Genomic DNA, 26,639 nt, shown 5'->3' with positions numbered 1-26,639 from the left:
AGTACTCCAGATGAGGCCTCACCAGTGTCGAATAGAGGGGAATGATCACATCCCTCGATCTGCTGGCAATGCTCCTACTTATACAGCCCCACATGCCTTTAGCCTTCTTGGCAACAAGGGCACACTGTTGACTCATATCCAGCTTCTCGTCCACTGTAACCCCTTGGTCCTTTTCTGCAGAACTGCTGCCTAGTTGCTTGGTCCCTAGTCTGTAGCGGTGCATGGGATTCTTCCATCCTAAGTGCAGGACTCTGCACTTGTCCTTGTTGAACCTCATCAGATTTGTTTTGGCCCAATCCTCCAATTTGTCAGTTGAACTTCACAATGAACATATATTTACAGTCTGAGCAAAATGCTAATCAAGCAATCGCAACATCTACAGGGAAGATTCTAGACTGGAAAAACCAAGCAGTGGGGAGTTACCCTATTTACAAGGGAAGACAATGGATGATTGGTACTATATCTGGGGGTGCAGAAGTACACCCAGTTATCCTGCACTGAGAGGACAAGTTGCCAGATGGCTTGTCTTATGAATGGAGGATCACAGCCGGTTTAGGTGTTTGATACTCGGAGAGAACCTTTGGGTGAGCTAACCTTTATGAGACAAGGGAGTGGCTTGTTAGGTAAGCTTAGGCTCCAGAAAGTGCCTTGTGTTTTTATATGTAACCATGTGTTCTCATTCTTTCTACTTGCTTCTCAAATCTCTGCTCTTTGTTAAATAAACTTCTGTTTTTTATTATATTGAAGTACTGTGTGTTAAGCAGAACTGTGATGTAAGGTGTAACTGGTAAGCTGGGATGCACTGTTCCTTTGGGAGCAGAGGATCTGCCAATTCTGCAAGGGTCCAGTGGATCAAGGGCTGGACACTCCAGAGGGATGCTCAGAGGACAGTGGGTTGGCGTGTGCTTATTGCTAACCTATACAGAGAGAGCTGGGCCTGTGGAGGCCTGGAAGACGGGGCTTGTGTTGCCAGAGGCTGGTGGTTTCAGGGAGCTGATCCACAGCAAGCACAGACAAGATTCCTTTGAGCTAAGGGCAGGTGGTAGCAAGGGGCTTCACAACCCTGTCACTGTGCCTGGATAATTCATGCCTAGAATTCCAAGGAAGCTGATGGAGCATTTTCTCAACACCTGCTGAACCCTTTCACCTCCCGTAGACATCAGTGGGAGATGGGAGTGCTAAGCAGCTTACAGGATTGGGCCCTGACACTACTGTCAGGTTTGTGTGTCCCTGACTTTATGAAGAGGAAAAGGTGTGAGACAGACACTATAAGCCATCTGAACTAAGTTCAGTGCCAGGTAATATGATGGAGCCTCTCAGGGATAGATTGATGGAGTGGGATGAAGAGACAGCGGTGTTAAGCGGGAGCTAGGAAAGCTGTACCAAAAATAAATCATGCCAGTCCAGTCCAGCCTAATCTCCTTTTGTGAATGAAGGGGTCAAGGAGGCAATTGACAAGGGAAATCCTCATAAGGAATCTAGACACTGGATCTCAGCAAAGCCTTTGACAAGTCATCACATAACCACATGGGGCTAGACTCCGGCCTGGGCCACTTTTGCACTGCTCTCCACACCGCAGAGCTGCTGGAGAGCTGTGCTGAAAGAAAAATGGGAATTCCTCCTGAGAGAGGGGCATCTTTGCTTGCAATGGAGCCAGCATAGCCAGTTCTATGCCACTGAGTGCCCCCATCTCCACCTAGGGGGCAGGGGAGGGCCAAGCAGGGTTCTGAGAACACAGTGTTCTCCCTATTCCTCAGGCTGTGCAGCAGGTCCTATGGGACACCTCTACAGCTTGCATAATTCACAGCAGCCTTTAGGATGCTCTAAATTATGCAGGGGGTCTCCACCCAGCTCATGATCAGGAGAGTGGAAAGGTAAACTCAATGCAACTGAGGACCTGGCCCTTGAGTCCTAGACCAGCTGAGAGATTAGCTGCCAGGATACAGACGTGAGGCAGTCAGCAGGCAGCTTGAGAGCAGAGGCGAGAAGAAAGCGGATGCAGCCCAGCCCAAAGGCGGGGAGGCGATGATGGTGGACCGAGGGGTTTCCTGAGGAGAAACCTCCCAAATGTGTTACACAGTGCAGAAAAGACCTTCAGCACAGAGCAGGGCCACTACTTTACCCTTCTGCAAGAGCAGCGATCCCTTCCTGAAAGTAAGCAGGCAAAATCCTAAGGAAGAGGAAGCTGAGGTACCTCTCCCTGTGTGTGCCTTGCTTGTCATAACCTGTTGCTGTTACTCCTTCCTTTAGTCACTAGGAAAATCCAACTAAGCCATTTACCACTCCACACTGGGCAAGGACAAACTGCACATGTTATAGCTCCAGCCAGCAGTGGTGGGGGTCCAAAGTCTGACTGTGGGGTAACTGGACCTGATTCTTTACCACCACATGCTGTATGGGGAGTGCAGAGTAGGTGAGCAAAGCTATCGGTGGGGTGAGGGAGAAAGGAATTCCAAGCAGTTAGCAATCTGCACTAGCTTTGCACAGCCAGGAAGACCACCACATGGTGCAAAGCGGAGGAGAAGAAGGCCCCAGGGCCCCTATTGGCTCACTCTGGCAGTTGTGAATCACTTCTCTTCAGGGACAAACAGCAAAGTACATCTGAAGCAGAAATGTAGGGGTTTGATTGCCACTGATGCTCCCAGGTGGGTGTCCTGAGTGCTCCAAATCATAGCACAGGGCCCAAATTTGATGGTCTCATGTCAGTCGTCATCTGTGAACATCCCAACCCTCTCCCTCTTTGCCAAGCACACATTTCAGCACCATTGGCAGTCTCTGTGACTGGATCTGTGATGTCATAGGTCCTGAGGGGACTTTCCTAGAAAAATGCAAGGATTCATCTTTTACCAAGCCCAGCAACAGGGCCTGGGGGTTCCAGTCTGGGTGAAGGATCTGCCAAGGCAAATGAAGGATGAGAAGGACAAAGGCTGGCTCAGGGCCAACAGACCTGAGAATCCCATCTGGTGAGGGCAAGCGGAGGCAACTAGAATAACTCTGGCCCTCTCCTGCTGCAACTTCCTGAGAACTTTTAGTAAAAGAGGAAAAGAAGCAGAATGACAGCCATGCATTCTCTTCCCAGCATAAAACTCTATGAAGAGAGGCATGATTGCCCAATGGTTAGGATGCCAGCCTGGAAATTAGGAGACCAAACTTCAATTCCTTCCTGTGCAAGAGACTTCCTGTGTGATTTCAGGCAAGTCACTTTTGCTTTGCCTGAACTCCCCTCCTGTAAAATGGGGATAGCATTGTCCCTATCTCACAGAGGTGATGTAAGGATAAATGCTGAGATACTAGCAGGGTGGGGACTCTGCAAGTGCCTAAAATAAGAGTTGCCGCCAACCGTTGACCATGGATGCCTGCAGAAAAACACTACACAGTTTTAATTCTCTGCTGGGACTTGTAGCAAAAAGATCTCTGCATGATCCCTTTTGGGAAGGGGGGAGGGAGGGAAACAGCACTACAGATTCCTAGTCTTGAGCTGGGTAGATGCTTCTGAGACTCTTGGCTGGAATGTTTAGTTTGCAAAGCTCCTGCTGTATACAGTGTCAATATGGACATACATAAATAAATAAATATTTCAGGGTACCGTTAAGACCATGTCTATGTCTTCCCTTTGTTTATCTGGCCATTTGCACAAGGACATAGAGTGAATCAAGGGGCATCTGATAAAATATGGTCCACATTTCAGGCCTGAATGGCTCCACAATGCCTATGGCATCCACGATTGACTTGAGAAAATTCACCAGATTTGCCATCGGGAATATACTAACCCTAAATGAGGTTGGGTACCAGGTTTCATTAGTCTGAAAAGATACAATGTTGCAGTTGCTGGGACAATTGAGGTGAGACTTATGAAAAATGGTCAACATTCTGCAGAGCACACAATTCTACTATAATCGGGAGGAACCAGCCATGTAAGCAGGGTGGCACTCATCTCCCATGCACTCTTTAATAAATCACTCACAATATGGCACCCTATTTCTGATATGCCAGGCTGATGCATTGCCATCGGCAGCTGTCCGTCGTTGTAGCCTACACTCCTACCGAGGAAGCTGGACACTAATAAAAATAAAGTCTATTAGCAGCTAGCAGTGACACAATCTGTTCTGCCACAAGACAAACTTTATTATACTTGGAGATATGAACGCAGCACCAAGTTGTCCCAGAAATGGCTTTAAGGCTGTTCTTGGGCTATTCTGCTCTGGAACAATAAATGACAACTCTGAAATTTCTGTCTTTTTGTGCTTTTCATAACATTACCATCAGTGGCAGTAGGTTCAGGCACTTTGATATCCATTGGGAACTCTGGAAATTCAACGATGGCTGGATGAAGAAGGAAGTGGATCATATATTGGTCTGGAATCAGAGTTTAGGAAGGTCACATCAGATCTGCAGAGGTGCAGATGACCCAACAAATACTAACCGTCGTCTCCTCGTTGCTAAAATGGCAATTGTGCCCCCAGATTTGCACGGAAGAGTGCGCCTGTAGTGACACATAAGGCATACTGCATCTGTGAAAATTCAGCACTTGCTAACACGTCCTCTGTCACAGTGCATAAAAAAAAAAATCTACATAGAATCAGCTTGGACAGCCATAAGCACACTTATCTGAGGATCTATAGATGCCTAAACTGCAATGCTACAAGTAATGCCTGGGGTTATCTGATGAGACATTTCACATTCCGCAGATGAAACCTGAGACTAGACTGCGCCATGGTGGCACTGAATGTAAACATTTACAAGGTATTTTTCGGGCAAGAGCAAAAGTGGATCGTGACATTTATTTTGAGAACTTGGCAGAAGATGGAATAAGATCTAATAAATTACAACCTTCACTCAAAGCTATTCAATCACTTTGATGCAAAACTGGACTTTGCATGGGGTTTATGCTGATAAACAGGCTGATGGTAAAACATGCTCAACCCAAGAAGTCGTCCTGCAAAGATGGAAAGAATAGTGTGAGACTGCACTTAACCATCCTGAAGTGACTCCATGCCCAAATCTGGACACGTTAGTTGTAGTAGCTGCAGTCCCTGACCCCAAAACCCATGTAGATGTACCTATGTTGGAAGAGATTCAATCTGCCATAAAGAAACTGTGAAGCAGGCATGATGCTGGACCCAAGAGCATAGCACCTGAACTTCTCAGGTGCACCACAGAACCCATAAGTGCTGCAGTACAGCACTTTTTGTCAGGGCTTAGATTGTTAGGAAGGTATGAATGGAGTGGAAGGAAGAGATCATCATCCTACTTTATAAGGGGAAAGGCCCATGCACTGAGTGCAGCAGCTACAGGCCAATAATTCTGTTATCTGTTCCTGGAAAAGTTTTTACACTTGTCCTACTCGCCTGGCTTCAGCCTCTTCTTGTGAAACGCTGTCACCCAGAGCTATCAGTTTTCACTGCTGGGCAATCTAGAACGGACACTCTACTTGCCCTTCATCTGAGATCCATTGCAAATTCAGTTGCCCCTTGAGAGCAGCATATGTAGACCTAAAGGCAGCCTTTGATTCTGTCGATAGAGCTGCCCCGTGGAAGGCCCTACAAGGCATTGGCAGTCCCAACATTCTCCTGAGGTTAATTCAAGGACCTACATACTGACTCAGGTGTACCAGTGCGATGGGGGACCCATAAGTTTCACATGTTTTAAACTAGATACAGGGTGAAGCAGGGATGTGTCCTGGCCCCAGCCCTGTTCTCCCACTCAGTGGATTGGTTCCTTGAACGTATCTCCGCAAATACCAGTATAAGTGTTGGTTCAACCTCTTGTACCAAACTGGGTTATGTGGATGTTGTTGTCCTCATCAGTCAAAATGCAAACAACCTTAAAGATGCACTAGAGAGCTTCCAGCATGTGGCAGCTGCCCTTGGGCTAAGGATTTCTTGGGGGTATAAACAAAAATCCAGAGTTTTGCCACAAAAGTGCCATGGTTTATCTGGAAGTTGTGGATGATTTCATCTATCTAGCCAGTAAACTGTCATCACATGGGCACAGCTAGCCAGACATCCTAAGGAGAATTGCTTTAGCAGCCTCAGTAATGAAGGACCTGCATAGGGTCTGGAGCCAAAACAAGGTGAAATGATATACAAAAGTATGGATTTTCTCTAACTTGTGTGCTTCTGATCCTCTTATATGAATCTGAAACATGAATGTTGCTCAAACAAGACATCAGGAGGCTGGAGGCATTTCATATGCATTGCCAGCGGTGACTACTAAGCATAAAATGGATTGATGTTATCAGTAATAGGGATACATTACTGAGAACTGGCCTTGAGAGGACTGAAGTCATCACCCGTCACCACCAGGTGGCACTTTTTGGTCCTACAGTTTGCCTTAGAGATAAAGTCACCGCACATCATGCCCTGAAGATCAGACTTGAGACCAGGAGGGGACATTGCCCAGCTATGGACTGGTGGTGGCCACAAGGTCATCTGCAAATAACGTGTCTGTACCAGATTAGTAATAACCCCATGGAACTTTTAAATGCTGGAATAAAGCCATATAACATGCCATGGGCATTCGTTGCTGCAGACCCTCGCTGTCTAAGGGTGCTGTTGTTGAGATAAATTGGGTTAGTTCATAACTCTCTAACAGCTGTTTCCTTCTATCAGCAGACTCAGGCGGGGAAATGTGTGTTGGTTATATTTGGTTGATTTTCTTCACAATAAGGGCTCAAATCTTACTCCTGTATAAAATAAAAGCTTAGATTCTACAGCGTCTACATCTGTCATGAGGCCCAGATAAATAGCCGAGGGGGCCAGATCTCACTTTGGGCTCATGTTTGACTGCTCAGCACTAAACAGAAGCTAGCGTTTAGCTCCTACAGCGAATGCCTGCATTAACCATTGCTCTCTGTGCTGGCTGCTTCTTTCTTCAATTGCTCAGACTACATGTATTTTCCTTTTAATACCAGACAAATTATAGGGCTTCAAAAAAGCATCACCATCCCATTGGAGTCAGTGCTTGTGTTCAGAGTGAGTTATCCTACCTAACTGTGTTTATACTAGGGGGGCCTATGCTCCCCTTTATGTGACTGTATGGAACACTCATTCCTGTTAATGGAGTTGTAAGCATGCAGGCAGGGAGAGCAGAATGCTCTCCCTGAGACAGAGGATGTTAAGAAGCCCTGATTTACAGAAAAAAATATTAAATCATGAATGGAAGGCCCACCTGTAGTTTCCTTGCAATCTACCAGTAAATTACAGCATGTTGATGGATTCCTGTTGTGCAGTGCTAGCATATTTTTTGCTATTATGGGTTGCCCCATCCAATTACACACCTCTGTGCTTGTCATGTCCTTCGTGCCATGAACTAAACATGTTGTTTTTCCAAAGCACCAAGCACAACAATAATGTGGATTCTGCTTTCTCCAATCACAGGCTGTATATTACCCAACAGATACGACACCACTGGGTTAATGCCCTGAAGCCTTGCAGTCATGATCACCAGCCCACTATTCAGTTCTGATCATAGCCTAACATGGATGCAGGTGGGAAGACATAGTCTCAGCTCATGTGGCTTCTCAAGGGACCTGAGGACCTGATTCTGTTAGCATTTGGGAAATGAAATGGTTAACTAAAAGTCACCCCTTTCCAATGATCATTTATTTTCTTCCTGCCAGTTTAGATTTCTGTTGACTGTGAACTCTCTTGTGGGCAGGGGAAGGGTTGCCACCAATATATTTAAATGATATTCTAATGGATAGGCTTCTGCAGTGTCCACAGAATTAGACCTGAAAGGCTCACTTGGGCTGGAATTCAGTTTCCATCCTCAAAAGGCATCAGGGTGTTTTCCTGTGACCTCCTGTGGGTCATCCATGTTGCAACTGCAAAAGCCTGTCAGACCTTTCACAGATGAAAAAGTTACAGGCAGTAAATGTCCTGGAGCATCTGTAGGCACCCTATTGCTGCTGGGCACTAGGAGCCTGCTCCTGAAGAGATCTACATGCACCTTTAACCACGGTTGCAGTCAATGGGAATTGAGGGTGCTCAGCTTGTCTTTAGGAGGTAGCCAACACCAAAATTGTTCAAGGCCTTGCCGCAGTCACAGCTTGGGACAGGATCTGGTGTGAAGTCTCCAGAGTCCTGTTGGACTCCGAATTAAGCCTGGATGACCAGGTTGCATCAGTATCTAAAAACGCCTTCTTTAACCTCCAGCTCTCTCGGAAACTTCCTCCCTTCCTCATGGACAAGGAACTGGCTACAGTGATCTATGCATTTGGTCACCTCCAGGCTGGACTATTGTAATTTGCGGTCTCTGAAGCTGAATGTGCAGATGAGGCATAGGCCCCAGCTGGTATAGAAGGTGGCTGGCCGCCTTCTCCATGGCTCGGTTCACCACAAGAACATCAGGCTTAAGTCCCTCGCCTGGCTCCCAGTCAGCTCTCGATGCCAGTTTAAGGCCTTGGTCCTAATCTCCAAAGCAGTTAAAGGCTCAAGCCCCAGCTATATGAAAGACCAAATTTCAATCTCTGAACCTCTATGACAGCTGCGCTTCTCTGGGACAATGCAGAGCCCAAAACACGTGAGAGCTGGAGCAAAGCATTCTCTGTTGAGGGGATCTGGCTGTTGAACAATCTTCCAGAAGATTTCAGGCCGATCCAGACTCTGACCAACTTTAGGAAATGCTGCAAAACCTTCCTCTTTGAAAAACCTTTCTGCCATGAGAATGACACTCACAACACCGACACCCCCTTCTACTCCAAAACGTCTGCCAACCCACTGACTTCAGTGGGAAAAACACATGCTTACAGATAAGCATCTGCTCATGTGCTTTGCTGAACCAGGGTCTATCACAATCCCATCATTACTCTGTCTCATTCCAAAATCTATAGTACAACAGCCCTGAAATCACCCTTTTATAGGAGAAGAAATTGATGGCCATCTTTATGTGGTGAGGAGAAAAGCAATGTCCTGTTGGGAGCTGTTCACACCATACCTCTCTTCCATTCAGAACTTCAAACCTTTTCAAACAAAGAAAAGAAAAGCCAATTTCACACCATTTTGCCTCCTGCCAACAATTGATTTTATCTATGGCTGCTTTGACACTTTGCTTATTCTAAGCCACACCTGTCTTGTGCTGCTCTCCGCTCTGGATGTTCGCATGAGCTATTTCCTGCCCCAACCTCAAGTCTGCTGCTTTCAGCACCATCATCAGGTTCTTCAGACTTCCTGTTTTGTTCTTAAAGCTTTCATTTCGCAAACGTACCCTTTCCTGTTCTAAAGCTTCCTGCGACTGAAATCCCACAATTTGTCTTCAACAAGATACGGCTGGTAAAGTCTCAATGATCTTCCTCTTGCTAATGTTTATCTTGCTGTTTGTACCCTTTCTGGATTGGTGATCTGGATTTTTGTGCAAATCTCTGGGGGGTTTCAATGAGATACTGCTACTCTGAAACCTTAAATATTACAGATTCTTTCTAGAACACAAGGGGTTAAAATAGGTAGGTTACAGATTGCTCTTTGGTTACATTCAGAGAAGATATTGTGCTTTCTGTATTAAGTTAGAGAGGAGATGATGGTCCCTTTATTAGCTTGACTTTCAATCATTTCCCTTAAGGGGTTGCTTAGATCATATTATAGAGGGGTGAGGGATAGCTCAGTGGTTTGAGCATTGGCCTGCTAAACCCAGGGTTGTGAACTCAATCCTTGAGGGGCCCATTTAGGGATCTGGGCCCAAAAATTGGGGATTGGTCCTGCTTTGAGCAAGGGGGTTGGACTAGATGACCTCCTGAGGTCCCTTCCAACCCTGATATTCTATAATTCTATGTATTAACGAGTTCAAAATAGCAGGTGTACATGGTCTGGTCTCAAGGCTGTCTCTTTGTAGGTGAATATCATTAGCAAGGCCTGAAATGGAGAGGATTGAAAAGCCGTCAGGAATGGGGAGGCAAAGAAAACCTAGCTAGACGATTTGCATTCAAAGTGATGGCAGTAGAATGATTGTAAAGATAAATCTCTTTCTTGCTCCAGCACCAGAAAAAAAGTTTAAATAATCATGGGAGTGATTGCAGTCTGTGTAAATAAACAGTTGTGCTGAAAGGTTAATCACTGTCTAAGTAAGATGTACATGAAGGGTTTAATTTATTTGATTTAGCTGCACAATCCCTATTTATATTAAGAAATTGCTGATGTCTCATGGGAAACTTTCAAAATCATTATTTTAAAATCAATGCTGTTCCTTCAAAATAGTTTTGTTTTTACACGGTTTCTTTTCTGGTTCTTAATTACTAACACATTTGCATCAAACACAATCTTTGCTTCCTGGGTTCCTTGCAGCTTATTATTGAAATAGATAGACTGTTTACAAAGTCACAATCGGCTGTTGCCGAAATGATGATACAGTCACTAACTGGCATCCCCTCCCTTTTATTGTCAAACAGTATTTATATTAGAAATACAGAACCAGGAACCTGCAGTTAGAGAGTACAGCTGCTCGGGAATTTTCCAACAAAATATATTTTCGATAGAAAATGCAGTTTACCCATAAGTGCAATTTTCCAGGAGAAAATTTCAATTTTTTTCTGAAATTTTTCAATGTTCCATCAGGGAAATTGAAACAAAACATTTCCTTTCAAGTTGGGGCAACCCACATCGAAACATTCTGGTTTGTCAACCTGAATCAAAATGTTTGTTTCTGGATCAGTTTGATGTTAATGTGTGTCGGCCTGTGCTGCTGCCATGCCTCTGTAGTCATGCACCCATCTTCGTCTGTGGGCTGGGCTAGGGTGATCAGATAGCCAGTGTTAAAAATCAGGACAGGGCTGGGGGTAATAGACACCTATAAAAGAAAAAGCCCCAAATATCAGGACTGTCCCTACTCCCTATAAAATCGGGACATCTAGTCACCCTAGGCTGGGCTAGCTGTCTGGACTACATCTGCCAGGACAAACCACCTCCCACGTTATAGGAATTGTGATTTTCAACCAGCTCAATATCCTCAGTTAATACCAGGCATTCAAGTTCAAGGGATAATGATCCTGACGTCCTTTGTAAAATACTTTGAGATCTACTGATGAAAACAGCTATATGAGAGCTATGTATTTTTATTTTGAGACTTGATCACACATTATGTTTCACATTTAGACCTTTGTGTGCTGAGAAGTATGTTCAGGTGCACAATCAACAGTAGCAGATGAAAAATTAAAATTTCTCTCTTTCAGCTAGACTGGTACAACTGAGGATGTCAACGGGGCATGTAGCAATGTAATTGGGAGGAGAATTTAAACATCCTCCCCCCCCCCATTTTCCTAATAACAAAGATCAAAAGAAGAGAAATACAGAAACAGGGAGGAATACCCAGGATTCCATAGTTAAAGCTTCTACTTTTACTTGATTTTCTACTCCCTTGTTTTTACCCTTTCTAATTTCTGACTGGAGCAGCTGATTTGTTGGCACATTGGGATACTTAAAATAGTGTTAGAGAAGATATTTCTCAGCAAGTTTGGAAAGTGACCTGTTACAAGTGTTTATTTGCTAATCAATCAAAAATTGCATGCATGTTAAAATCCCCTACCAGTGTCTCATGATTTTCAGCCCATCCATACTCAGTGGCAGCCATTTTTCAGAGTCCCAGTGTCTCACACAGGCTGGGGGCCTCTCAGTCTCTGCACAGGGCATTTACTGTGTAAGATTCCCCCTACGGGAGAGGGTCCTTCTGAACCCTTCCTCCAGTGGATTGGAGCCATATAATGCTGGGAGGGAGACTAGAGAAGCCCATTTCACTCTCTTGGCAAGTGCCCTGCCTGTTCTCTATGATCCTGGAAGACCTGCAATAGCCCCCAGGCTTGAGGGAGAGGAACCCACTAATCCAGTGGTGGAGGGAACTGGAGGAGAGGAGTTGTGGTGGTGGCTGAGACTCTGTCCCCTCCTGATCCTGCCAGCCAATCCCCTTCACCCAAACACCGACCCAGCGGGGCCTGTGGAGGGTGCCGAGGAGGAGAGCAGCCAGCAGGGGAGGGAAGGAGAAGCAGCCACCCGCCCAGCAGCAGGAGGGAGCTGCTGAGCAAGGAGCACTGCCCAGCTTGTATGCAAGGGGCCTGGAGGGGTTATGGGTGGGGGGCGCGAACTGAGGGGTTGAGGGGAGGAGGGTTGGGAGGGCATTGGGGAGTGCTAGACTGCAGGGAGCGATAGCATTAATGGGGCAGAACATTAGCAGAGGGGAGAATACGGCCTGTGGGGGAGACTGCTGTGTCTGGGGGAATGGGGGAGTATTTAACCATGGGCACCTGATCTGGGACTTCAAAATTGCCACATAATGCCAGCTGGATGCAGCTCTTTCAGAGGTGTTTTGCTAAGCCAGCGTAGGGTAGCTCTGGACAGATCCAGTGTAGATAGGCCTCGGTGGGAGTGTTGGCTTCATTCCCCCACCCCTAAGGGCCTTGGAGGCCCAGTCAGTCCCCAGGAGCCTAGTTAGGCTCACTGAGGTAAAACAGTCAGGTGGACAGCACAGGGGGCGACCCCCAGAAGCTTGTAAAGGCTGCAGTAAGTAGGAAAGCAGGGCCCTTCAGCTGTCCAAGTAGCCCCCACTGCCCAGTATGTGTTCCCTGCGCCCCTCTGTGCCTTATCAATGCCCAGCCTGGATACTCACTTTTTAGGTCAAACTGTAGAATTTCATGGTCTTAGCTCTGGTGGTCCCAAGGTCACTTCCTGGTAATGACCAAGATGACCACGTCCTCACATTGCCCCATTGCTCCCAAGGCCCTCCAATATCTAGGACAACCCAGAGGCATGCGGCCAGTCTACATCTCCCCCTGTACTCCACCTCTGCTCACCCTCCACCTTCTTCTTTCATTATGCTGCCAAACGCCTTTCCTAAGCATTTATTTACAGCTTAAAAACATGTCCAGAGCCTGCATGTGTGCAGATTCACAGTGCGTTTTTTAAGGTTGGGTTTGGGAATTCTACAGTTAACCTTAGCTGGTGATGTCCACAGCTGTTAATGTTTAAATGATGTGCGTAATGGTAAATGTTCTTTATTACGCCATTCATAAAAACTAATATTTTGTATCAAGGTCGCATCTAAGAGTCCCAATCATGAACCAGGCTCTCTACAAAATAGACCAAATATTTCTGACTAAATATTTTTTTTAAAAAAATCAACATTTGGGCTTTTATTAAAGGTTGGAAAATAATTTTTTACCAAGTCACTTTAATTTAAAAAACAAACAAAACAAATAAACAGCCCCTATCTTTTGAACGGAAACTTTACATGGGGAAAAACAGTAACCTGGTGGTTGTTCTGGGTCTTTGCATTTTGATTTTCCAGGGTTCCCTCCCCCAATACTGCTAGTTTTGATTGGTGAGCTTAGTCACATGGTGGGAATTTTCAAAATCAAAAAGTTTGTATCCCTGAGTCCCCAAGCCTCTTGGAACTATGCCTGGGTAGGTGCAATTTATGCATCATCCCTTGCTTAGGGCTGTATTTAAGAACACTTTCTAGTCCTATATGACTATATACACACTGGGGCTTGATTGTCGTCACTGTTATGCAAGTTTTAAACTGGAGTAACTCCATTGACTTTGATGGATTTAATTCTGATTTATACCAGCATGAGGGGAGACATGCTCACAGTTGAAACAGTTTGATATTCCTGGGCATTGAAATTCCTGTACTAATGTGAGATAGTCATTAAAATGTTGTGCTAGTGAATCTTTGCTCCTTGCTCTGTATTTGAAATATATTGAGAACTGGGAAATATTTAAGATTCTTCTCAAATACTAGGCCTGACTCTCCAGTGCTTTGAATTTTTGGGAGTTATTTACACCAGGTCACAGTGAGTATGAAATACTAAGGGTTGCACTACACTGAAAACATACATCTGCATCGCTACATCTCTCAGGCGTGTGATAAACCCCTGAGACTTGTAGCTATGCCAACCTAACCCCTGCTGTAGACAGTGCTAGATCGGGGAGGTGGATTAACTACAGTGATGGCAGAACCCCTCCCATCGCTGGAGTGCATGTCTACACTGAACTGCTACACCGCTGCAGCTGTGTCATTTAAGTGTAGCCATAGCCTAACACTCCGATCTGGACGTCTCTTGAAAAGACAATCAGGAGTTATGGACTTGATGCAGGAATCACTGTTGAAGCTATTTTGGTCTGTGTTGTGCAGGAGGTCTGACTACATGATCATAATTGTCCCTGTTGGCTCTAAAAAAATCTATGACAACTTACTTTGCACTCACTTTGAACACAAGGTGCAAGGCACTGAAGACTCAGAGCCATAGAATCACAGTGTCTGTGTAATAATGCATATTTATCAAAGTGCATCAAACAGACAGGGCACTTCTCTATTTATTTTCATACCCTGGGAGTGGAGGGCCAAAGTGACCGTCACCCAGGTTCTGATGACAGACAAATGTAAGGGGAAAGAGCACAATTATTGTTGCTTACTGTCTCGTGCACAGCCCACCATGGCCTCTCCCTGGATCTTACTGGAGAAGGATGTGTTTAACCCCCAGAATGAGAGACTGCTGGAAATTGTCCATGTCTGGAAAACAGGAAAGAAGAGGAAGAACTCCATCCTCTGTGTAGTTGGTAAGTGCCTTGGTAGCACAGAGAAAATGGCACACAAAAGGCTGTTGTGATGTGGTCAGGTATTTTGGAGGAACTGTTGATTTAATCTCTGGTGGGTAATTTCCTGGCTTTGGAGAAGGTACTTGTCTTTTTTTATATGATACTTTTAATATTAAAATCAAAAGGTACCTGGACCTTAGGGTGGGAACTTGTGTTTATCACAAGATTTCACATCATAGCATGTTAAGAGCTGGAGAGGAAGGAGGCAGGGGTTCGCTTTGGCTGCATAAAGATCTCCCAACAACCTATAGAAAGGCTAACAATTTACAGGGCTACTCCCTATATTAGTAACTATTATTCCCATTAATGTCTCATTGTGACACTTTGGGGTTCAATCCAGACCAGTCAGGGGTCATCACCTGCCTTGCAACCCTGGAAGCCTTAAATGCTGGGCTACTGTGGCTCACAGCCCTGACTATGCCTGCCAACATACAAGCATGCAGGCCACACCCTGGCTTCCACTGCCCAGTTACTCTTTGCAGGCTGACCCCAACACCCTCCCAGTCCCAAATTTCCCCCAAACCATCTGCCAATATGACAATCCGCTGAGGTTCCCAGAATTGTGAGTTACTGTGTTACCCCTCTCAGCCTCAGCAAATGAGAATTTTGCTACTGCTAAGCTGTGTGACAACTCCCTGACACACCAGCTTGTCTGCCATGCCAGCCAACTCTTCAGGATTCTGCCTGACCAAATCTTGCCTAGCGGGTAACAAACAGTGAATCCCAACTCCCGAGTTCCCCAGAGAAATCTCCCTGAAGAGGCCAAGCCCTCTCCTGGAATGCTCTCAAAAGTTAAGTTCATTGCTCCTTTAAAGAGACAACAGCAGCTTATTAATTTAACTGGGGTTTGACAAACTCTTACTTCAGTCACTGCACTGAACTGGTTTATAGTAAAGGACAGACAAGTTTATTAAACAACATCACAGGTTTAAGTGATACCAAGTATAAGGAGTAAAGACAGAAATGGTGACAAACAAAAGTAAGAATACTCTAATACTTAATTTCAACAAGTTACAATCTTTGCCTAAGCATGTTCTCACCTATATTCAGTTACCAGAGACTTCAACCCTCTTGGCTGATGGACCCAACATTCTGAGATTTCAAGAGCACTGGCCCCTTGAGTGCCCCAGTGATGGATACCAAAACAGCTTTCTGTTTCGGCTTCCATTGTTTGGATTCCATAATGCTTAGTTTACATTCGAGATGGGTAGATCATGGCCTTCCTGTAAGGGAAAAAACCTGTTTCTGCCCATGCTTGGTCAGACTTTAAAGTATAATATCAGGGAGTATCCATAATTCCTCATGTAGTGTTAATACAGATATTTCACAGTAATATTGATCACCAGTGTGCCACAGGCTTACATAAAAGACCTTACCCAATACCCATTTATAATACAGTAACATTGTAAACATTTGGCTGCTTATCATTTGAGGTTCAGACCCTCTCTCCCACCCACTCATCAGGTTGCTGGCTTTATTTACCTTTTATGTAAATATACCTTCATTGTCTCTGCCAGATGACCAGGAGGATCAGACAAGCAAATACGCATTCCTATATCTAGGGCAGACTGGGCTTATGCATGGCTTGCCAAACATACATAATTCTCGCACATATATAACTCTTTGTACACATCCTGTACATACATTACTCAATATTAATGATCAGTGAGTTATTAGTTTTCCAATGGTATATTACATGCCAACTTTTTGGTAAAGATCATGACAACATGCAACCTGATTTAAAGATCGGTCTGGAGCAAAGAATTTATAACAGGTGCAGTATTGAAGAACACCATAATTCTGTCTCTCTGTTACTCTACAGAGAGTTTCAGTAGCATCTAGTTGATTTAGGAGCTTAAGATAGATTGAGTTTCCATAAGATTTGGTCTCCTGGGTGACTCAATCCCATTTTAGGCTGGTCAGAAAACAAGAATTCCATTTTGTGAAAAACAGGCATGGAACACCATACCTTTCGAAAACTCGGTGTGAAAAAACATAAGAGAGAGACCCCACTCTCACATATCCCCCAGAATAGCCAATAGCCCAGTGGCTAGGGACTGATGTGGGAGAAGCGAGTTTGAGTCCCCGATATGGAGCAGGGACTTGAATGTGGGTTTCATACATCTGAGAAGAGTGCCCTAACTGCTAGTACAGGGAGTCTCCATGGCCTAATGAATATTTAATTATTTATACAAAAATTGGACAGCACCAACAGGAGATGTTGCGAGAACCTAACTGATAGAACAGCCCAGTGGTTAGGGCACTCACCTAGAATGGGGGAAACCTAGGTTCTGAATCAGAAAATTCATTCAAGTAGTTCTAAGAGACCAAATCCCATATGATAGCATTCACAGAAAAGCAGTGTCAATACAGTGTTTGTAACCCTACATATCAGCCAGTCAGACACGTACTTGTACACTTTGAATGTGTGTCTCAGGCCAGCAGTAACGTCAGTTTTTTCTGCCTTCTCCCATCCAGTGGCTGCTTGTAGGCCAATGCAGTTGTTCCTAGAAAAGGTAAAGAAGGCGGATCGAGGTGATCAATACAAGATGACTGACAGGTGGCCCTTAAAGGATCTGAAGCTAGTAGATGGGAAGAATGTCAAACAGGTACTGTTAACCCCTGCTTCCTATCACGGTAAAGGGCATGAGAGAATACATGATGGTGAACAGAGAGAGGAATGGATGGGCAGAGGATATGAAGCCAGAGGTACTTAGCCGTGGTCTTAGTTTTCAGTAAGAAGAATGCATGTGTGTGTAGGCAGGGGATGGGGATGAGACAATGGACCCAAATTGCTTTTAATCCACAACGAAACAAGGTGGAACAAACTTTGAGCTCAATAAAATCTTGTGAGAAGACAATCACTGCAGGAAACATGCCAGCCTTTTCCTTTCCTTGGGCAGGTTTTGCCCTGGGTCTGCCCATTCCCGGGCAATGTACCAACCCTACCGGAGTGCCTTGGACTTTTCTCATGTCTCTTTTGGGATAGGGGTAGGGCTGTTTAGGAGGTGGGGGAGGCGGGTAGCAAGCAGGGAAATGCTCCTCCTTCCTTGACACAAAGAAGTAGAGGGACGAGAGTAGCAGTGGCAGGTTGAATGGAACTCAGAGCGGGTTGAGCAATGAGTGACTGTTGCATTGGCAGAGCCTGATCCAGCTCCCAACAGAGCCAACAGGAGCATCCACTGATTTATATGGGAGTTGAATCAGGTTCTGTCAGTGCAACAGTCACTCATCGTAGTCATACATAGCCTGCACCCTCCTGGCAAATGAGAGCTTTCAAGCGCTTTTTCTAGCGGTCTTCATACAGACTTTGGAGATGGACTGGGTCCTCAACTCTGCAAAGCGCTCCACTTGAGAGATCACCCACTGTTTGCAGAACCCATTGCAAGACCCATCTGTTTGCCCACACTGATGCAGGTTATTTACAGGCATCTGTCTAAGCTATTTAATACTTAACCAGAGGTATTTATTGTAAGGATGTTTCTTGGAGAGTGTGGGTGCTGGGTTGCTGTCAGTTTGTGCTTCAACGGTGACATTATGGCAGTTGGCAGAGAGCTCTTGGAAAAAGGTATTTCATTTCTGCCGCCTGTTGTTGGCAGCATGTTAAATTTGTTATAATTAGTTTTTTATTAATGGGACTTTGCCAGGGGCCTTGGCAATGAGCCCATGTTTGTACAAACATAGAAGTAAATGAAAGGAAGTCATCTAAATAGTTTTCCATTCTGTCTCAAAGACATGCCTGCAGGCGCCAAAAAGAGTGAGAAACATAGCCTGCTCATTAGGACTTGCTTAGAAAATAATACTTCCAACTTTGCAGGGAGGTTTTGATCAAAGGTTGCAAGCTGAACTGACATTTCATTTTGTTACTTTCCTCCATGCATAGACAGCACACAGATACTTTCCACCAGCCTGATCTTTAATTTAGATGACAGCCCGGATTCTACTCTCCATTAAATCAGTGGGAGTCTTTCCAGGCCCAATGAGGGCTTAAGAGAACAACAAAACAAGAACGAACAAAAGTAGAGGCTCCACAAGGGAGCACATAGTGTCTCCTTTGTAACAGTCTGCGCTGACCTGGACAAAAAATGGCTGCCTATCTCGGCAGACAGCCCCGTGTTTGGAGATTTAAGAGGGACAGTACACAGAAAACAAAGGCATATCAGTTACATACCAGTAGCAAAATAGACCACGCTTTTCTGTGATGACAATCTTGAAGAAAGAATCAAAATAGAAATTTAAAACATTTTGCTCCAATAGCAGCAGGCGTTGGGGCAAATGGGCAGCAAACTGAGCACCACATGTTGCATCCCAGAAATGTAGACATTGCCTATCATTTGAATTTATTATGCAGGATGTAATAATCTCATGAGAAGGCTGCACTGATATGCCGGGATATGTCTGCATCATGATGTCACCTTGGCTAGAGACAAACTTTCATCCTTACAAATGCAACACCACCATGCTGACATACTGACAGGGCATCACTGTACAAAGTCACACCACTACCAGACTGCAATTCCTCTTGGCCGGGTGATGTAGCAGGCTCTCCTCACCTCACACCCTATGCCAACAGCGGCTCCAGCCCTGCTGATCTGCCTCCCCTCATTATTTAGCCCTCCAGCCAGGTCACTTGAAAGTCTCTCCCCTTCAGAGGTACTAAAGGCCAACAAATAGGAGTATGTATCCATCCATCTGGACTTCAGCCCTCAACTCGAGGCCCACTGTCCCTAGTCCCCTTTGCTCAGGGCTCTCAGTTGTCTTCTCCTTCTCAGGGGATGGCCATCACCTTCCCCGGGACACCCATCACCTTCCCCAGGCCCTTGTACTACACTGGGTTCCAGTCCAGGGACCCCATAAGCAGAAACCAAGGTCAGCTCTATCAGACTCCTCACTGCTGCCTTCTGGACTTCTTCCTATCAAAGACTTTTTGCAGGCCTTCTCCTCACAGCCTCGCTAGGTTCACCCTTCTCCCAGGGCCAGAACTCACAGGGCTCTCCCCTGAAATCCCCCCCATAAAATTCCAAACCAACAGAACAAACTTAACCCAACTTCTGCCCTCCTGGAGCTTGTTCTTTCATGTCTCTCACATTTCCCCTCCTCAGCTGAACACCTCCCAGAGCTCTCTCCCTGAAGTCCAGATCCTGTCCTACTGTCCAAACCCATCACCAGAGCCTGCTCCACATCTCTCCCAGCCTCTCACCAGACCTCACCACTCAGGAGAAATTCCCAGGACCAACTTTCCCCCAGAGCCCCTTCCCTGACCACGCCACTCTCTCCACCCTTCAGTACCCACAGACAAACTGCAGAGTTCCTTCCTTTTCTCCCTGCAGCCTCCTTGTGTACCACACTTCCTCTCTTCATAGCACCAACCAGCTCCTCCCCAGCTGGGTTTCATCTATAACTAGGCTTGGCCCACCCTCCAGATGCAACCAGGTGGGTTAATTGGCCTCTCACACCTACATTAACCCTTTCACCACCTGTGCAGGGTAGAGACCCCACCATAAGTCCATTCAGGACACTTGAATTGTCCTGTTAGGACAGCTTGTGGGATGCAGAGACAGGCTTGTGAGAATCAGCATGGGTAGCCTCCCTGCTTATATGGGCTGGGTATTGCGCCTTCAGCTATACCAGTCAAAGTTTTGTTATTGGGTCTGCTGATGGGCCAACCTTACGAAAAAGAAATACTGCAAGTCCACCCCCTCATGCCCCTAGGAAGGATACTGCAATTCCACCCTTCCCTGGAGAAAAGCCCAAGTCCCCAGAAATGATCCCTCCATCACCTGTTGTGAATCAACCACTAGAAACACACAGAAACCTCCCTCTGCTACAGAGTGAAAGTGAATGGTCAAATACCAGGCAGGGTGCAAGGATTGTTCATGGCTTATGCTCCATCCATTCAGCCTGTTCACCTCACAGCCTGCTCCTGTACTCTGAGCTTATGTTTCATGAGGAACCTGCCCTCCCCTGGTGCTGTCAGAGCCCTGACATTGCAGATTCGGCTGCGCTTTAAGTTACAGCTCCCTTGAGAAAAACTGTATTAATATTTATGAAACGATTCCTGGGTAGCCCCCTCCTTTAATAACGCCTTATAAGGCGTGCTATAAACCAGGCCAGTCGTAAATTCCCCGCAGATGGCACTGCTACAAGCTGTTCCAGAGACTGCTAGTGAGCCTATAAAGCAGCGTGGGTGCGTGATGTATCACTTTCAGGTGTTTAGAAAACACCCTGTAAAGTGTCATAAGACTGAATAAATCATCATAAAGTCTGAGCCTATTATTATTATTAGGATCAATAATAATAAATGCTGCCTCCAAACTTTCCGGAAGCTGGGACAGCGCAGTGCTAATGAGCTGGCTGAGGAAGACGCAGGGCTGAGTGGAATATTCCAAGCTGATCACTCGGTATCCCCTCACTCTGTTATGCCCCAGAAGCAGTCAGCCTTGGCCCTATAATGGAGTGAGCGAAGTCCACGCCTGGACTTCAGGAGACCCCTGATGGTGACAGTAGGCAGAACAGGCTGTGTTAGCCTGGGAGCTAGAAATAACCATAGGGCTTGTCAGTGTGCAACAGCCTCAGTGAAGTATCCCCTTTATGTTGATTACAGAGCAGTCCTGTTGCATCTATACCACAAGGAGGGCTTCAGACACAGTCGGGGACAGGAGCCAGAGGCACCCTTGGTCTGTGATGGATTTGCAGTTCTTCTGTTCTTCTTTCTAATTGTCATTGAAGGGCTAAAACGGGGTGTAACAGGGCTGGGCACCACCTAAGCACCCTCTTGTGGCCTCTGCTTTCCCCTTCTTCAGGGCTCCTCAAACACACTCAACAGGAAATTAAAACATTTCCCTACCTGGGGTTCACTTTAATGTCCTTAGATATATACTGGGCTTCCAGGCTCCAACCTCAGTTCAGTGTCTCTCTCCCATTAGTTTGGGGGTTCCTAGCCTTCCTTCAGTAATCAGGCTTGGCTAGCCCTAGGCCCTCCAGCCATTAAGGGGCAAGCCACCCCATTACAAGGGGGAACTGACATTTTTTTCTCTGGTACCCAGGGCTTCCCTTTTTCAGCATGCTAACCAGTGAAGCTGGGGTAAATCGCAGGGTTTGTTTTTTAAAAACTGCCTTTAGAGCTTTCCCCTGCTTTGGACTAGAGGAGGGGGTCAGTATATACAAGAACCGGAGCAAATAAAGACCATATTGCACTATTTGCTTCTCTTTCAGTACCACGGCAGAAGTTCAAGCCAAATTAAATGCCCATAAAGGAGATGTTGGCTTGCTCCTCACCCTTTCACTGTTGCTGGAGTGTGCTTGCATATTTCCACAGAGTGTCCTTTCCTTAGCATGAAGCAGAGAATGTCAGGAATGTTCCAGGATGCTCCACAGAATTGTACATGCTGCAGCATCATGGCAGAGAGAGTTAAGCACAGGGATGGGGCAAACCATTTTTGGAACTTCTCTCCAGTGATCTGAACTGCTGGGGAAATAGAGGGTTCAGATTTCAGGCCTGAGTTAGGACAAATAAGGGTATTTCCTCAGTGGACAGATACATTCTGTGTTTACTCTGTGGGCTTTGCCCCAAGCATAGTTCTAAAATCACAACTCTCCAAAAATATCCCTGTATCTGCCACACTCTCACTGTCTGCACGTTGCTTATAATTATTCACAAAGTCATGTGGCTATGCCTGTTGGATCCCATCTGGTGCCCTCTGATGGGAAATGAAGTACTATAAAAGGGGGAACTCTCCCAACAAAAGGGTACCTCAAGGAAAAATTGCATCTGACTACCAGCCAGAAACTGTATGAACACATGCCAAGAGCTGGCCTGAGTCTCTAAAGGAGCATGAAATATACCAGAGGACTGATTCTGCCAGGAAGGTAATAATACTTCTAGCTAACTTAGTCCAACAGATATGCCTCTGCAGCTCCACTGATGCTCATAGAATATTTGACATGACACAGCTAGTAGTGGGTAACAAACAGTAGGGGAGGTAGCAAGATGAGGATGAAAATCTGGTTCATAATAATGTCTAGCTCTTCTCAGCTGTAGATCTTAAAGCACTTTATGTTATCCCCATTTTACAGATGGGAAAAATGAGACACAAAGAGCTGAACTGACTTGCCAGGATCACTCAATACCCAAGCAGGGAACAGAACACAACTCCTTTAAGTCCTAGGCTACAGGACTATTCATTAGGCTACACTACCACTCCACAAGATATCAGAACCTTAGCGTCAATGGGCAGCACCTCCACTGGCACAACATCCCCTACCTGCAAGCTGAATCACCAAGGCCTACAGCAGCATCTGAATTTTCCTTAGCAAACACCCCTCTGTTTGCTAGCCACGCCCAACACAGCTTGGATTATGAGAGCAGACACAATCAGCGCCCAAGGTGGCATGGATGCAGACATGATTCATCGCTATTGAACTGTTAAAATCAAGTTACTCTCTGTATCAGTGAACTCAGTTCAGATTAACTCCATGTCAGACTCTTCATTTGCAACGTGACCTTGTGGTAGCATTAAAAATCCTAATCTCAGAGCTACAGCCCTCAAAAATTGCTCATCCCATGCTCCGTTAGCTAAGCAATCAGTTTGACACTGGAGCCTGCTGCATTAGCTACATGGGATGTCTTCTCTTTTACAGTATTCAGCACATTTGTTAAATTGTATCACATAGCGTAGAGTAAATGCCTTATAGCCCCCAATGTAATTAATTGCAGGTCTTGTAATTGGTGTCTAGGAATGTCTGGAGTTTGAGTTGCAGTTTGATAAGGTTTACAAGTGGACAGCTGTCAGCGCTGATGAGAAGAATGCCTTTATCAGATGCTTGTGGAAGCTGAACCGCCGATACCTCTCCAGCAGCATTGCATTTGTTAGCATCCCCTCCTGCATACTGGAAGGTAATGATGGCTTCTTGTCACACTTGTGCGGAGTGGCTTTCTCTGCCTTGATCCCTGTAAGCTTCCGTCCCTTATTTCTGTCACGCTTTGTGGGACCTTGGCATTTTTTGTGACCCTCCTGACTGGAGTCAGTACTGGGGGCTGGGGGAAGGGATTTTTTAATGGATTGCCTCAACTGTGCTCCAGAACAGGTACCATTTTCTCCCTGATTGTCAAAAGGCTGCCTTTCCTTGAAGGGCATACCCAATGACTTCAATTCAAAGCAATCTAAGGCATGCATGGTGTAATGAAAAGAACAGAGGGAATGTCAGGATCCTGAAAAGGGCAGTCACAAGCAGCATCAGACCCAAGATTTAGAGTAGCGGAGGAGTTTGTAGTCAAGTTCCAGGCCGGGGTTGATGCCAAGGATCCGGATCAACCTCCGAGTCACATTTCAGGCAAGGTCTGAATCAAGCCAAGGTCCAAGGCAGGAGTTCAAGGGCAGGAATAGGAATGGTAGCTACAGGAGAGTTACACTGCTGCCTGGATACTTCCTGGAATGCCCCGTGGGTTTATACAGGGTGGGGAGCCAATCAGGAGCTATCAGGCTGCTGCCTGTCAGACCCCTTCAGTTGGGACTTCCTGAGGTCTGTGCTGGCAGCAGGTTCTGGACAGTGGAGTGCAAGTTGGTTTCAGCTTCTATTGGACGGTGTTTGCTATCTGCCAGCTCTGCAGTCCTGGGTTCACAAGCTGACAGGCCTTACCCTGAGAAATCAGATTCAGACCACAGAAACAGTCCGTGTAACAGAGCTAGTCTTGGCCAGCAAGAGTGAAGCTAAGCAGGACCTTTAGTTACAATTACAGCAGTATGAGCACGTGCTTTCTCCTTTCCTCCCCTCTGACCCTTGCACAGTAGCCCTGGCTGCCAGAGACACACATGTCCTTTATGGCTGTCCTTTAGTTAATGAGGGTTGTTGGTTGGTCAGAGGTCAGATAAATGTGCCTCTACTGGATATACTTTGGCTGCTAAGCCACTGCAATTGTATAGGTGTGGATAGTTAGCGGGATCTCCTTCTTCCCCTTGGTGTCACCTTGTTAGTTTGGTGGAAAGGTCAGATTGGGACAAAGCTCATTTTATTCCCAGTGACAGCAGGGAAGAGGGAAGGGGAGGCTGAGGATTGAGGGCCTGCTGCATGAAATGTGAGAGACAGTCACAGACAGAGAGAGAAGGAATCACTCATCCAGGGAGTTCAGGCTTAAGAGAGTATTTATAGAGCAGGCTAATTTATTCCCATGACTGTTGCCACATGGAGAAAGTGCTGGGCTGGAGTGAAAAATGGACAGTTTATCTTGCCTGTAACGGCTGTATCTGGGCTGGGCAAGGTATGGAGGTGGGGGAACAGCATCAGCTTAAAAAGAGGCCATCTACCTATTGGGGGAACGCTACCAATCAGTGCGTCTGTTGAGATACATGGGGGTGCATCTGTCTCTTGGATGTGTCTGTCAGTGTATCTGAGGATATTGGAGTGGTGGGGTCATCTCTGAGATCCCGCAGGTGCCCTGCAGATACCTCATCACCATGTGGGCTTTCCCTTGCTTCGGGTGGGAGCAGGCAGGGGCACAACCAGACTCCAGTTTGCCCACATGTCTTAGGCCTGACCTGCAACAGTGTCCTGCTAGCCCAGCCCTGATCCTTGCCTCCCCAGAGATGAATGGTAGTAGGACATGCCATGATTTTCTTCCAGTATAAATAAATATCACCTGGGAAGTAGGCTAAGAGTGTTGTACCCATGTCACTTGTGAGTGACTGGAACTGATTAGTCTCCGCAGAAAGGAAAGGTTGATACAACAAATTAACTAGAATGCTGTGGTCATCCATGAATCTCCCCCATGTATGCAGGGAAACAGAGTCTACAAGAGGTTGGAAATGCCACCACAGAGGCTGGGGACCAGGCCGAGCACAGTGCCTACCAAGAGATGACACCGAAGGAAACGGTTGACATGCTGAAGCTGATGGAGGAGAATGAGCTGATAGTGAATAATTCCATGGTCTTTGCAGAGAATTTGAGCAAAGACCTCCAGGTGCTGGATGAGGTGAGGGGCAAGACAGCTGAGGCTTTCTGATATTCATCTTGGGTATTTGCTTAGGCCCTGGGCCATCTCCACCTAAGTCAAGGGAAAGAATCCCGTTGACCTAACTGCAAATTGGATGAGGCCCATAGAGAGCTCTGGCTCTTTTATTTGAGCTAAGAAGCCAATTATTAGGACACACAGCAATTTAGGGCCAAAAGCTTGCCCCACGGAAGTCAGTGGGAATGTTGCCACTGCCTTTAATTGAACAGTGCTTTGACCTGCACTAGGGCTCTCTTTCACTGGGTGGGAGAACAGGTAAATAGACCCCGTTGGAAGCTGCCCTCAAAGTAACAGAGTGTGTCTACGCTGCAAAACAAAGTGTGCTCTTAACTCAGATCAGCTAACCTGCACTAGCTATCTTGGGTTAAAGTACCAGTGAAGATAGGGCAACTCAGCTTTTAATGGGTTAGCACCCTGAGTTGACATATAGGCTTGAAGTCAAGCTCCTGACCTGAGTTGAAAGCTGAGTTGCTGTGTTTGCACTGCTACCCCAGCACAAGGTAACTAACCTGAATTAAGAACACCATTTTCTGCAGTGTAGACACAGAGATCAGCTGTCAGAGGGTGTTGCTGCAGTAAATACCTCTCCCCTTCCTCTAAAGAGTTCAAAGACATTGCTTCCCCAGCGCATGGCAGTGCTGCCAGGGGAATGGGGTGTATTTCCAGGCAACAGTCAAATGACTTGGGGTAAGTTATAAAGGGTTAATACATGGCAGGGATCAGCACCCACCGGCGTCTGTTACCCATGGTTGTCATGAGACATCATGGTGATGAATGTATTTCCCAGGCCTATAGAGATAGCTCATGCATACAGGTCCTTTGGTTTGTTTGGACTACCTGGAAGAGAGGCAACCAGACTGCCGCCCGCAGTGCTAGCACCGTCCCTGAAATCAAAGTCTCCCTGTCCATTGGGCTCCCAGTGCCGTGAAGGAGGAGAGCGAAGAGCTAGCATGGCTGCAGGTAGATGGCACAAGAAGGACAGAAGAACAAGGGACCCACTCTGCACACTCAGCAGCCCCTATGGGGGGGATAAGGCAAAGGAAGAGGGGGAA

General features: G+C 46.1%; 1 protein-coding gene across 1 annotated transcript in view; it reads left to right on the top strand.

Moving 5' to 3' along the window:
- LOC141993531 (exocyst complex component 1-like) overlaps positions 1 to 26,639 on the top strand; it is a 75,960-nt gene that overhangs the window by 6,546 nt on the left and 42,775 nt on the right. The window contains exons 2-5 of the mRNA XM_074963076.1: positions 14,411 to 14,540; positions 17,058 to 17,188; positions 23,316 to 23,475; positions 25,355 to 25,548. Coding sequence (XP_074819177.1) covers positions 14,417 to 14,540; positions 17,058 to 17,188; positions 23,316 to 23,475; positions 25,355 to 25,548 — 609 coding nt within the window. The 5' untranslated portion in view covers positions 14,411 to 14,416. The remainder of the gene's footprint in view (positions 1 to 14,410; positions 14,541 to 17,057; positions 17,189 to 23,315; positions 23,476 to 25,354; positions 25,549 to 26,639) is intronic.

Source organism: Natator depressus, chromosome 9 (genome assembly GCF_965152275.1).
Source record: "Natator depressus isolate rNatDep1 chromosome 9, rNatDep2.hap1, whole genome shotgun sequence".
Lineage (NCBI taxonomy): Eukaryota > Metazoa > Chordata > Testudines > Cheloniidae > Natator > Natator depressus.
Note: the sequence above shows the minus strand (reverse complement) of the source record. Positions and strands in the feature narration are given on the sequence as shown.